Genomic DNA, 14857 nt, shown 5'->3' with positions numbered 1-14857 from the left:
TGTTGAGGGCATCCCAGTTACTACATCACCCGAGTGCACGAACGCTTGTAGCTACACAGATTTCATACAGTCCGGACAATCAGTCTAGTAATAGGCTTTGTATGATATGTATGATGAAATTTATCTTGTGTGTCAGATTGTTTGAAATGTATGTTTATGCATGAATTAAATTACATAAGCTTACCCTGTGTTTTCTGTCGTGTCTTGTTTTGTACGTTCATCTTGTCGTTGCAATGATCATCCGTGTGGATGTGAGCAGAAGGGGACGCGCTGTTGGAAGATACGCTGGAAGAAGAAAATTTGGTAGAAGTTGAAGTTAAGACCGAACAGTAGGACGTTCGGTCAGTAGTCTAGTTATAGTAAGGTGGTCGTTTGATCACCTTCTCTTTTGATTTTAGTTGATCGATCGGTATAAAATTTTGTAAACCGTTCGGTCAGTTTTGCTTATCCTGTACAATTTTAGTTGTAACCTTTCTGTAAGGCCGTTCGGTCAGAACCGTACGTTTTTCTTAGTGTAAGACTGAACTGAAATATTATTAAATGTAATTATTCTATTATATAGTTTATTGCTGTATTTTTGGGATGTTATATTTTTAATTATGAAAAATTGTTAAAAGTTTCATATTAATTAAATATACCAAATTAATTTATCGTTTATAAATAAGAATATATTTTATTTTATAAACTGTTTTCATAAATTTTAATTAAATTAAAACTTTATTATTTTAATATGAAATTAAAACATGTTTTAATTTGATTTGTTGTATTTATCGTGTTATTGTTAATGAAAATAAAAAGGTTAATTTATAAATGAATTATTTTACAAATTTATTTTTCTAAGATGAGTGGGACTAAATTTTAATATTGTTAATAAAAATATCATATGTCCAACATTTATTAAATATTTAAAAAATTATTACATAAATAATTACAACCGGCAGCCTATCTTTCTCATTTCTTATGTATTTCATCCTTCACTCAATTTCTTTATCATTCCAACTCGATAAAAAAAAGAATCAGTCCACTTATTTAGTTTGTAATCTTCCTCTGAACTCTCTTATTATAAATTTTTATATTTTAGTGTCTATTGATTTCACCTTATTTGTTCCTTTTCTTTCATTTTTTTATTTGTTTATTACTTTCTCTTCCATAGGATATACTTTTGGAAGTTTTAAACTTTGAATTGCATACGATTAAAAGATTGTCAGTGTTATTATTTTATGATTTAGAATCATCATAAAACAACATGAAATAGTGCATGTAAACCCGTTTTCAACATTGTTAAACTATCACAAATTGAATTTGTGAGATTCCAAATAACATAACCTCTACGTCACAACGCCCATCAGCTTTCCAAAGGCGCTCTTTCCTTTTCTTCCTTTAAAGCAACTTCCCTTTTTTAGTTCTTAATCTTCTTTCTTCCATATTTTACTCAACTTGAGATTAGGGTTACGTCCACAGCAAAGAATTATGAGTTTATATGATCAATTTGTCTATTTGAGTAAGTAAAATTTTTGGTCTCTTTTAATATTCAGTTCATTTTTTTTCTTGTATGTAACTTTTTGTGGGTTACATATATTCTTAAAGTCCTTGTTAATTCTCTTTTAATTGGTGATTCTTGTTTAATTATTGTTGGAAAATGTTAGGGTTTTAGAATTGTAAAATTGTGACTTTTTGAATATGTGATGATGAACAATGTGTTTGAGATGTTAAATTGATGTTTGAATTGTGTATTATTTATAAATATGTGTAAAATCATGGTTAGTATATAGTGAGTTTGTGAAAATTTTAGAATTAATTGATGAGTTATTGAAACTTTCTTTATGAAATTTGAATTGAATAATATAATATTGATTGAACTAACACTACAAAAATATATGATTTTATTAGGATTTTTTTATGCGTTATTAACAGTTTTAACCCCTAGTAAATACATTTTCTGAGGTGGAGAAAATTCCTGAAATAATCCTTGTTGGCAAAATTTTTTGACGGTTTTATTCATAATCGTCGCTATTTTTGGGGCTTTTACAAAATCGTCGTCATTTTGCAGAGTTTTACAAAAATCATCATCATTTGCAAGGGTTTTTACAAAAACTGCCGATAAATGCTGGAATTTCAAAAACCACCAAAACTTACTTGGATTATCAAAATCGTCGAGAATTTTAAGATTTAAGTAGTTGGGGTTTTCAAAATTGTCAGTAATATAATAATTTAATATTTTTAATGATTTAAATTATTTAATCATTATAACAAATATTTTAATAATAAATCAGAATAAATATATGAAACCAAAATTAATTATTATTATATAAAATAAATTATAAATGTTAGAAATACAATTAATTTTTCAAAAACTGAAAAACTCTCAAAAGCTCCCTAACTTTATTAAATAATTTTTATTTTAACCTCTACTAAAATTTAATATTTTTGTAGTATAAGAAACACAAAACTTATGATCAAATGAAAATTGATTCAAATTACATCAATCAAACTCAATGAGAAGTGTGAGTTTTTCTATACTAATTATACTTACTTTTTTAAATATAATTACATTTAATAAGACAAGGAATCCAATAAAGATAAAGATAGTGGTGAAAAATTATATTTTCAAGTCCAGGATAGTAAAAAATATACTTTTATTATGTTATTATATGCAATCTCATATAATGATATAAAGTATTTTTATTTTTACAACAAAAAGTATAAATTAATATTATATAAAAGTGGTTCTTGTTAAAAATATTGAGAAACTTTATTAAGAATAGTAAAATAACATGCAATAAAATAATCACATATATGATGATGGTTTACAGGTAAAATTTGTTCAAGTTGCCTACTTTCTAAATTGAGTTAAAAAACATGTTTGTCCTTTTCTGATATAAGAAAGTGGTAATAAAGGGCTAATTTTCTCTTTGGAATTAATCCGCTAATAACCTCATCCTATTTTTTTCACGGAGCATGATAGTTTGACAGTTTCTATTTTATACCACTGTTTAACAACCATAAATATTATTATTTTCTATTAAAATTTTATTTATATTTACTTTTTTTAGTTAAATGTAATACTCTATTACTTAAAAAAGTTATAAAATAGAGATAAGAGAAAAAAAATGGGAGTAAAATTATCTTCTATTTTTCTCACCGTCAATTCATAACTCAGCCGTCCTTCCCACTCACTTATATATATATTCCCACACCCCAATTCCCTAGCACCCAACATCTTCTTTTCTCAGCCACCTTAAAAAAAACAAAAAAACACAAAAAGTAATAAACAAAACCAAAAGACAATGAAACTCAACGTCAACTTCATCATCCTCTTCTCCATAACCCTTGCCCTATGCTTTGCAATATGCAAAGCGCATGACTCACCCACCGACGAAGAGCCTCAGTCCGAACCGCCACCGACGGAGTCTACAGAGGACCAGGCAACGGGGGCCCCAGAATCGGAGGGCCCGGCATCGACTGACCCCGATTCGGCAGATCCGGCATCGGAGGAACCGTTAGTGGACCCGACATCGGCTAACCCGACATTCATGGACCCGTCGTTGGCTGACCCCCCAACAGATGACCAAGCATCGGCGGACGCGCCATCTGAGGAATCGATGACGGAACTCTCCTTGGACCCGATAAGAGATAGCCCTGCAATGAAGGACCCGGAGGAACTGTATGGGGACCTGAAATCTGCTAACACGGAATTGGCGGACCCGCCATCGGAGGACCCGGCATCAGAGGGACCGGCGTCGGAGGACACATCATTCGCAGACGCGCCAACTGCGGAGTCGCCATTCTCGAACACCTTCGAGGAAGGCTTCTTTGGCGGGGGTGGCGGCGTGCAACTCCGCAAAGCGTTTACCTCGTTCTTAGGCGAAATCCGGGTGGGATCGTTGCGCGGGAGCAAGTCGATTACGATGCTCAGCCGCCACGACCGTGACTCTGTGAAGGAAATCTGCTCCCGCACGGACTACCCCGACGACTGCCTCTCCACCGTGGCGCCCTTCCTGGGCAACAACTTCGATCTCATGAGCGTCCTGGAAGCCGCCATCAAGGCCTGCTCCTTCCAGACCAACTTCACCATCTCCATTGTCGAGAAACACATGAAATCCTCATCGGAGATGGCCACCGCCCTCACTAACTGCAAGGAGCAGTATACCAACGCCCTCCAGAGCCTGCAGCAGGCCTTGACTGCCCTCACCTCTCACGACCTCGGCACCGTCACCGTCATGCTGAGCTCCGTGATGGCGGATGTCTCCACTTGCGAGAGCGGCTTCGAGGACCTCAAGTTGGCTACGGGTCGTGCTGAAGGCATGGTCAGCATGACGGTTAGCAACTGTCTCTCCATTGCTTCCATGATTCCCTCTTAGGGCATTGGTATCACATAAATATACATTATGGTATTTTTGTAAATAAAAGTTTAGTTGTGAAGCATCAACTAAAGACAAACAATTTTTTTTTTGTTTTATGGAATGGATGTATGAGTTATTCATTCACACTTCAAATGTATTTTTAGATGTTTAGTCCCCAAACAATATTATAGATTTAACGTTTCTTTGTATATATATTATATTTATATTAGGAGAATAAAAAGATTATAACCTTTTAGGAAAATCTGATATGAATTTTGTCTACAAATTAATTTATGAATAAATTAATTTTATTATTTACAAGAAAAATATTTTAATAAAAGTAATAGTTTATTTCTCATATATATCTCAGTTTACCTATCAACAAATAGAAAAATAAATCTTTCATGTTTCTCCATTGAATATTTTCATAAGCAAAAAAATGTCCACCTTTATTTTTCACAAAATTTTCGCACACAGCTTTATTGTGAATAAATATTTATTGGATAAATTTATAGATAGATATTATAGATAAGTAATAAATTGTTGAATAGTTGATCACACATTTACTTATAAAATTTCCTCCATATTAGGCATTTGTAATAAAGCAATATTCAGGATTTCAAAATTTACAAAATATTTCTCCAATTTTTTTGTTGTAAGTTTTAAATTCTAATGAAAATTACTTGAAGTGACGAATTTATAGAAAAAGCAACACAAATTAATTTTACATTATTTGCATGTTAATTTTAAACTTACCATTCAAATCTCTTGGTCTAAAAAGAATTCACCACAAATTGTCCTGTAGATTTAAAAAGAAGTTAGAAAATATCCTTCAAAATTTTAATCCAGAAATTAAAATTATCCACTAACATATTATTTATGAGTTTGTATCCATAAAAAGTTGACATTAAACTATAAAATTCACAAAATAAGGTACTAAAAATTTTATGAGAATTTTTATACTTAACTTTGAAGATAGACTACTAATGAGTTAGATGTTTATATATAAAAAATTATCTATGCTAAAACTAGTAATGTTAATTAAGATTAATATACAGAACATAATATACTCGTTAAATGAAATTTGTTATTGTGCAATTTTTTTACTGTTTGTAGACCGATATAGTTAACATTCAATACTGTTTGGTCCATCCACTCAGGACCATTCGGATCATCCGCTACAGTTAACCTGGTCAAACGGTTTTCAAGAGAATTGGGCCGTAATTGGGCCCACAACACTAATTTGGACCAACGCTTTAGTTGTTATTGGGCCAAAGACCCAGCATAAATTAAAATAATCAAAAATATTTGATTAGAGATATTCATAAAGTTGTTTATGAGCAACCGTCCGAATTTTAAGGTAAGTCTGTTTATATTTTATTAGGCTTGTGATAACCTATAAACACAGGACCAAGGCTAAAAGTCAAGTACGTTCCACTTATGTTCAACTCACATTTCATGACACCCAAACATTCAATAGTGATAACCCTTCACTAAATATTCAACTAAGAATCAAGGTTCTTCAAATTCACACCTAACTTAAGCGTCAGAGTATCTTTTGCAGGTACCTCCCCCCGAGCACGAAGGCAACCGATCGGCCAAAACTGACGTGACCGAACGGCCCAGACGGAAGTCAACCGAACGGCTCAGACAAAAGATAGCAATCAACTCAAGCAATCCCAGCTTTCGAAAGAAATGAAGACGGATCAGAACAGATTAGTCTTTCGATCCCGTAAATTTCTATCGAAACACTGTCTATTATTACTTTTTAACAAAGTGTACAAATAACTTATAATGTAATTAATTTGAATTGTTTTTTAAAATATAACATTTTTTTTATTTGGAAATAGGAATAGAAGTATCAACTTTTGTCAATTGGTCATTTTTATAATTTTTAAGTCGTTCGCACTGATATTAATCATGACACTGACATGTCAACGTTGACTTTGGCTTAATACGTAGATTATTTTTTATATATTAGGTTTAATAGGTTCGGAGGTCCTTATATTTGTGGGTTCGTTTCAATTGGATCCTCCAATTTTGAAAGTGATCAATTTGGTCCTTAATTTAACAAAATTGAGTCAATAATACCCTTTCCGTTAAATGTAATGGACGACGTTAACTTTTTAAACATGTGGCATGTTGAGGCATCCTTTTATTTGGAGGTGGCACAGTTTTATTTGAAGGATGCTTCAACATACCACATGTTTAAAAAGTTAATGACGTCCATTGCATTTAACGGGAAGGGTATTATTGACTCAATTTTGTTAAATTAGGGACCAAATTGATCACTTTCAAAATTGGAGGACCCAATTGAAACGAACCCACAAATATAGGGACCTCCGAACTTATTAAACCTATATTAAAAGAATTTAAAATTAAAAAATTAAAAACTACACTATATCAAAATCATTGGTATGAAATGACTTTTCTTTTTCGTGAAATAAATTTGGCAACGGTGGAATGAATATTTTGTGTAACAGTTTTCCCTTCATCTAAAGTGGGAGATTGGTTTTATGCACTGTCAATAGTAGCTTCTTTTTTGTGTGTGAAATTCACTTGCATTTCTAACCTCCCAACACATTTCTATACATCCGATAATGATATATTGGATAGAAGAAGGAAATATTAAGAAAAACAAGTGAAAAAAAAAATTAGTGAGGAGGAACGAAAATATATAACAAAATTAAATTGAGATGAGTTAATATCAAACTGTATTATTATTAGTCATTTGGAATTCCTAAGTTTTCATACCGTGGTTATTTTTAGGGACATATTTACTTGACATCTTTGTGAATAGTATTTTCTATAAAAAATACCATTCTCAATAATTTAAAATCATAAGACAATTAGTTAACCAATCTTTATATATGATGCTATATCTTTTCATTTTTACTCAATTTAAGACTTAGATTCACACTTAATCTATTAAGATGATATAAGGATAATCATTTATGTTAATACGTGCATGTGTCATTCTTTTAATAGATAATGAATCATAGGACCCTTGTATGTATATATACCTTGAAACAATACATCATAATTATTCTTTAAACCTTTTTATATGGTATCAAGAACCAAACACCGATATCATCTACAATATAGGAATTAATGCTTCTTTTTTCCATTAAATATTTCTGATGGTTCCTTCCGATAAAAATAAATCGAAAAAACATGATTTTGGAACTTTCGCAGCTTCCAAGAGCCATATTTCTACTACTATCGGATTTGTGACCAAGTCAGGTATATCTAATTCTAGTCTTAATCTTTCTATTGTTATTAGGGATAGTGATTGGATAATTGATTTAGGTGCTACTGATCATATGACTTGTGATCCTCGTATATTTACTAATTTTTCTCCTAATTGTTCTAAAACTATTATTATTAATGTCAATGAGATCTCATCTCCTATTAAAGGTGTAGGTATTATATCTCTCTCACCCTCTTTATCGATTCCTGATGTTTTATTTGTTCCTACATTGAGCTATAATCTTATCTCCGTTAGCATGTTAACTAAATCATATTCTTGCGTTGCCTTGTTTTACTCAATCCATTGTCTTTTCCAGAACATTCATTTTAAGGTGAAGATTCTCAGTGGTAAAGAGAGTAAATGACTGTATTATCTTCAAAATATCTCACAACAAACCCATGAAGGAGTGTTGGTTTGTCTTGCGAATGATCACATACAAGATAAAAACAAAAAGGAAATTTGGTTATGGCATACACAGTTGAGACATCCCTCTTTTGGTTATTTAAAAAATTATTTCCATCATTATTTCATAAATGCAATATTTTTTATTTTCTTTGTGAAACTTGTGGTTGCAAACAATCATCCTGTTGTGTTTCCTTCAAGCAATAAAAAAATGATTTTCCATTTTCATTAACTCACACTAATGTTTAGGGCCCTACCTCACAATATACACATAATGGAACAAAATGGTTTATCAGTTTTGTTGATGATTGCACTAGGGTTAATCTGGGTGTTTTTGCTTAACATAAAAGTGATGTGGTTTGTTCCTTCCATCATATGATCGTTACACAACTTAACACATCTATTAAGGTAATTCGATTAGACAATGGAGAAGAATATTTTAAGATTGAATTAATAGAGTTCATGAATTATAAAGACATCTTGCATCAAACTACATGTCCTTATTCACCACAACAAAATCGAGTGACTAAGAGGAAAAATAGACATATATATTAGAGGTCACAATATCACTTTTGATAAATGATAATGTATCATCTCATTTATGGGATGAGATTGTGAGTTCTGCAGTTTATTTAATTAATCGAACCCCGTTTAGTGTGCTTAACTTTTGAAGGCCTTTAGATGTGTTGTCTGATCATTGTATCATTTATTTCATAATTTATTTACCCCCTCATGTTTTTGGATGTGTTATATATGTTCACTTACATCCACATCAACGTACAAAGCTTGAAGATCGAGTTATTAAATGTGTTTTTGTTGAGTATGGATCAACTCAACAAATTTTATATCTCTATTGATGTGACATTTAATGAGTATAATTTTTTTATGTTGATTTTACACTTGAGGTAGACAATGAAAGTGAAGTGTATAATCATGATGTTAGTATGTTTGATATCTCATATATAAAATTATTCTGCAAAGATAGATTATCGTGTAAAGATCATTATGTAGGAAATGAGATTTCTAGTTTACAACAATACTTTGCATTTGAATGAGATGAAACAACTTGGAAACCTCAAATATTTTTTGGGTATTGAAGTAGCTATATCAAAACATGGTATTTTTCTATGCCAAATAAAAATACTATTGACTTATTATCGAAAACTGGGCTGCTTGGGAGTAAATGAATTGATACACCAACTAATAACAATAGCAATTTTAAAAGAAAAAAAATACAAAAGATTTATTATTATCAACCATGTTAACCACTTTTTATTTTTTATTATAATGAATTAGTTCAGTACGTTTTATAAATGAAGATCAAAGAAGTATAAAGTTTAAACTCAATGTTTTTACCTTGGGCATTTTCTTGGGGACTTTTTTAAGTGTTCGTTTTTAATTAATTATATATTTATATGGAAATGCACATTTTTTGTTAAAAAGTTTTAAAAATTAACATTAGACCAAACAAGCACAAAAATAACGCATTAAATTTAGGATAATGATACTTTAACAACATTCTTTTGACAACATTTTAATATTATCTACGTATTATTCTGTGATTAGTCTAAAATTACTCCACAATCAATAATAATAATCATAAACACCAACATGGATCAATCACAAAATGACATATAGATGATGTTAAAATGTTGTAAAAAAAATGTTGTCAAAGTATCATTATCCTTGAATTTAACGGTTAAGTCAATCTCTATGGTTAAAAGAAAAAACAATTTTTCATTTGGTTTATATGGAGAGAAATAAAATAAAATAATTTACAAGTTTTTTCTTCTGAAACACTAATTTTTATAGTCTATAAAATATTTAAAACTAATTTCTACATTAGAGACAAATTTTCTTTAGATTACATTAGAGACTAATCTTATTGTGAATTTCATTTGGATTATATTATAGACTAATCTTATTCACAAAAATCTAAATATTATTTATTTTTGTTTACTGATAGATCATTTATAGTTGCTCAATTTAATTAGTCAAATGCAATTTTTTAAGAAAGAAGGTAAAAACAACAAAACTAACTCAGTTTAAAAGATAAAATAATTATTATACACACCTTAACACCATTTTTCTTTCCACTTAATCTCCAGAATACCCAGGTAAAATATTGAGCAAAAATTGTAAGCCCATTACTTCTTTAAATTTCTGAATGATTTTTTTAACAAAAATTCACTTCCTATAATTGAAGAGTAAAAAATGTACCAACGTAGTTAAAAACATAACAATGTTGATGTCACTGTTGCCCTGAGTGAGGTGTTATGTTGGATGATTACGTGGCACTGTGAAGTGTGGGTTCTTTTATTAAAATCAAAGAAAATTCCAATCTAAAACCCTAACGTTTTAAGAACCCTAAAGTGGAAATTAGAATCAAAAACCCTAAAGTGAAAATTAGAATCAGAAACCCTAAATTGGGAAAAAATCTCCAATCTTTTTATGCATGATTACGTAGACCACCAACTTTAGGATTTCTGATTCTAATTTCCACTTTAGGGTTCTTAAAACATTAGGGTTTTAGATTGGAATTTTCTTTGATTTTAATAAAAGAACCCACACTTCAATTTACAGTACCGCGTAATCATCCAACCTAACACCTCACTCAGATTTGGCCATAGTGGCATCAACACCGTTATGTTTTTAACAGCGTCCACAAAAAGGACCAAATTGAACATTTTTAAACAAAATATGGGACCTTACTGAACTTTTTCAAAAAGTAAGATCATTTTGAACTAAACCTTCAAAAGTAGGGATTAAATGATATATTAAACCTTTAAAGTTCTATGTACTTAAAGAAATCTCCCGAGAAATGGTAATCCACTCCTAGCAAAAGTTGATATTTGATAAAACGAAATATATATTTCACACGTATACAAATAAAAGGTAAAATAATATTGAATCTATACACAAGACATTGGGCAGCTTAGTTAGATGAAAAATGTTTCAAGAGCAAGACAAACCTATATGGGCATAATCAGATTTACGATAACCAGACACTGATGATAAATTTCGGTCGATCCATATATATCAAGTTACACAGCATTTGGAAAGGGGAATAATAGCTACTCCACATGATAAAGTAGAAGCAAAGGGCGTGCTCCTTCTCAATTTATCGCAGGAGCACACCTATATTACCATAATTACAAAGAGAGTATAACAAAATAAAAAATAAAAATAAAACCACCTCTGAGTCTAGAGATTAGAGAGCTCTCTATATTTCTATTCACTGCATAAGGCTAAGATCTTTAATATCTGAAACCAACATCAGCAACACAAATGTCTCAAGATCCATTGGAGAAAAGTGCCCCATGTTCGGTAGATTTAATGAACTTTTTGAGCAAAAGGACCACAATAGCAATAGCAAGTCCGATAGCTGCCAACGTGAACAGCCTATCATCAGGTTTCTGGACCCTTGTCTCTGGCCTGGGATTGTGAACCCTTGCAGTTGTATCTGACCTTTGGGGCAGCTCATTCCTTGAAACATTTGATTGAATCTCCCTTGATACTTCAACTCCTGCAGGGTTAGCATTTGCAAGGACTTCTTGTTCTTCAACAATTCCATCACCTTCTTGATCTGGAATCCTCTCTCCAGCTGGTAAGGACTCAGAATTAGGTGAATCAACTAGGGCCTCAGCCTCCTCATTTCTGGGGTGCTCATCGGAAGCCTCTGTTGCGCTTGGTTGAGGAACTGGGGGTGCCTTGCTTAACATGTACTCGTGTATCTGGGATAACCAAGTCCATTCAGCAGCACAATATATTACAGAAAACGCAAACTGAGGTGAAAACAATAAGCAACATTTTACCTCATCAATCAGCTTTTGACGTTCAGGAGTCCCAAATTTAGGAGGACCTTCACGAGATTTTAGAGCCAGGGTACGCCTCTCTTCTTTCTTGTAGTCTAAAGATCCCAATGCACCATTTGGGTTGGTTGGCATGAAAGCAATCAGTGCAACTAGAGCAGTCCTCACTGCCAAAAGATATTTACATCAATTAAAATGAGACCTTTAGCCATCAAAGGAATTAACAGGGCTCACCTTGTTATAAAGACAAGGCATTTAAGAAGTAAAAAAAATGTAGCTAATGCATAAAGAAGAATGGTGAAAACAGTAAACATACATTCCCATTCCAGTTCTGCAAACTACAAGAGCATTAAAATGCAACTACGTAGTTTGATCAGTGTTCTTCTGGTTGTATTTGTAATTATTTTACAAACCAATGTGATGATCTAAGACATGGGGAATCAATGCTATGCTAACTTTTATCCAGAGAAGGTCAAGTTATGTCCCAAAGCATAGAATGCTCCTATCTAGAAGACAATAATAATAATAATGGAAAATTATAAATGACGCAGTCAAATAAATCAGGAAGTTTTATAACTGCAGATCAACAACTAAACAGTTTTAATCTTGTATAATCAGAATGGAAAATACATGACATTTATGAGAAAATAACCCAGACTCAATGGATAGCTTGCAAAATAGCAACCAAAAACAGAGTCGAGAGTAAAAAGGAATGTTATTTACCGCTCCATGATGGTTGCCAATGCTCAGGGTGATGATTTGAAATGCTCAAGCAAATCTTGGTTTGAGTCTCGAAACGACCATTAGGCTGACAAAAAAAAAAAGTTAAATTTTTAAGCAAGGAATGATCTTTATTCAGTATTCAAACCAAGGATACACAAACTAACACAAGAATATAAATCAGGAGGAAGGGAGCAACATCTTACTGTCAACAACATAAACGAAGGGGGTTTGAATGGATACTCTGAAGGCAGCTGGATCCGTCCATGATAAATACCACCCTCAAATTCAGTATCACGAGGCCCTCTGATCGCAAATTGCCACTCAAATATATTTTCCTGAAAACAATCGCATCATTGAAGTTACTAAAGAAAGATATGACAACAAACAAATACAAAAGTAATAGCCAATAATCAAATTACGAGTTTCAAACCAGGACAAGTTACAGACAAAAACAAAGATAAGGCAAGAACGGAACACAATTAAGGAGATTTATCACGTTCGTGATATCAAGGTAAAATTAATAAACTATTGACATCCACACTCACAAGTTTTTGTTTTCAAAAAAGAAAATTGAGAAGTTTGGGCGATAGTCATCACGGTTACAACAAGTATCAAGACAAGAATAATGCTTATAGTTACAGATTATCCAACAATTAAAGCAAAATACTCAAATTGACAACGAGATTTGAGCTCACATATTTTTACAATGTTAAAATTTGCACAGAATTCAGAACAGCCCATAAAGTGAAATCCCCTTAAACATAAAACACCCAATAACACAATTTCCCCAAAATTCCATCATAATTTTTAAAAATCATAAATTTCCCCATCCAAACACCAAATAAAGGAATTTCCCAAAACAAGCACAATCACAATCACACATCAAAAAGACATTCACAATTTCTCGCCACGCACCACGACAAATCCCATTGAACCACACGCACAATACCGCGATCTCACACAAATCCTTCGTCACAAGGTGGCGAAATGAAAGAACATAAGGCACAGATGACGGATATGATCTAAGGGGTAAAAATGAACCTCGAGAGGTAGGCTCATGAAATCGTCCGAGGGGTTGGAATGCATCTCCTTGACCTCCTGGAGGATCCGCTTGACGGCGGGGTTCTTGAGGTTGTACTTGTCGGCCATTGTCGGCGGTAAAAGCTAGCAGTGATTATGGCTGGGAATGGAAACGAATAAGAAGAAGAAAAAAAAGAAGTTGAAAAATAGGGGAAAGGGGAACAGGGGAAGGTGGTTCGGTTGCTCTGAGATACGTGTCTATCTTCTAATCCGTCCTTCCTTCATTTTCAACACTTCCTTTAATCCAATTCATTTTTCTATCCCAATTTTTTTACCCTTCCAGCTGGTAATCAAATGATATTTAACTTTTTAACTACTTGATAATCAGATTATAAAAATCCTCTAATTTAAAAATGTATTTTACATCCATAATTTTATATTTACTAATTTTTTAACTATGGGTTTATTATTGAGATCATCAAAAACACCTATTTCATTTAAAAATATCGTTATTGAAGTTTTAATATTACGATTTTTTTTTACATGAATTTTGAAATTATACTCATTCTATTAACTATGTAATTTATTAAAAGTTGATAAAAAAAATGTAATTTATTAACCATACAATAATGGTTTCCAAAGCTTGTATTTTCAGTTAAGTATGGAATATGTATTACATTTTAAATTATATATTTTACCTTTTGTGAGTGTTATTGTTGAATTTTCAATTTTATGAATTTTATCAATAAGATTCTAATTTTGATTTTTTTTTCATTTAAATTTTAAAATTGTACACATTTTTTGTATATAAATTAGAAGTCAATTTATTAATTGTGTGATAAAATGAACTTAAATACCTTAAAGAAAGTGACAGTGTGATAACAAATGAACTAAAAATAATTTATGCTATGATTGATTGAAAAGATTCCTACCATTAATTATTAAATTATTTGTTTAATTTATTGGTATTTTATTCTATAGATTTTAAGGAACTAATTTACGATATTAAAACTTTGATTTTCTCATTCATGTTAAAATATCCAACTAACTTATGTTTTTATTAATTTATCTAGGTTTACATGTATAATAATAAAATAACTTATACGATTTTATCACTATATTAAGTTATAAAAAATAATTATTGATAAATAAATTTTATTGATGAATTTAGAATTTTTATCCATCCCTAAAATTTATTTATGAATTATAATTTTTTGGTATCAACAATTTTTTTTTATACAAAATTTTTTATGTGATATCTTGATATAAAAAATGATATTTCAAAAATAATAGTAATTCAAAAAGTT

General features: G+C 31.3%; 1 protein-coding gene across 1 annotated transcript; it reads right to left on the bottom strand.

Annotated features, from left to right (window-relative positions):
- Window positions 1-10972: 10972 nt before the first annotated feature.
- On the bottom strand, window positions 10973-13833 carry LOC108341858 (ubiquitin-conjugating enzyme E2 32). Its single transcript, XM_017579513.2, has 5 exons — window positions 13572-13833; window positions 12734-12865; window positions 12531-12615; window positions 11811-11974; window positions 10973-11729 (listed from the first exon to the last, which is right to left on the bottom strand). Exons 1-5 carry the CDS (start codon window positions 13677-13679, stop codon window positions 11289-11291), a joined length of 930 nt encoding a protein of 309 aa, XP_017435002.1. The 5' UTR covers window positions 13680-13833; the 3' UTR covers window positions 10973-11288.
- Window positions 13834-14857: the final 1024 nt, after the last annotated feature.

The sequence above is a fragment of the Vigna angularis genome, chromosome 6 (genome assembly GCF_016808095.1).
Source record: "Vigna angularis cultivar LongXiaoDou No.4 chromosome 6, ASM1680809v1, whole genome shotgun sequence".
Taxonomy (NCBI): Eukaryota; Viridiplantae; Streptophyta; class Magnoliopsida; order Fabales; family Fabaceae; genus Vigna; species Vigna angularis.
The sequence above is the reverse complement of the archived record's forward strand: the minus strand, read 5'-3'. Positions and strand labels throughout refer to the sequence as shown.

Coding starts and splice junctions, on each gene's coding strand:
- LOC108341858 (XM_017579513.2), bottom strand. CDS start 13,679: ATGGCCGACAAGTACAACCTCAAGAACCCCGCCGTCAAGCGGATCCTC. Junction 12,866..13,571: donor TCATGAGCCTACCTCTCGAG/GTTCATTTTTAC, acceptor GATTGTTTTCAG/GAAAATATATTTGAGTGGCA. Junction 12,616..12,733: donor CTTCGTTTATGTTGTTGACA/GTAAGATGTTGC, acceptor TTTTTTTGTCAG/CCTAATGGTCGTTTCGAGAC.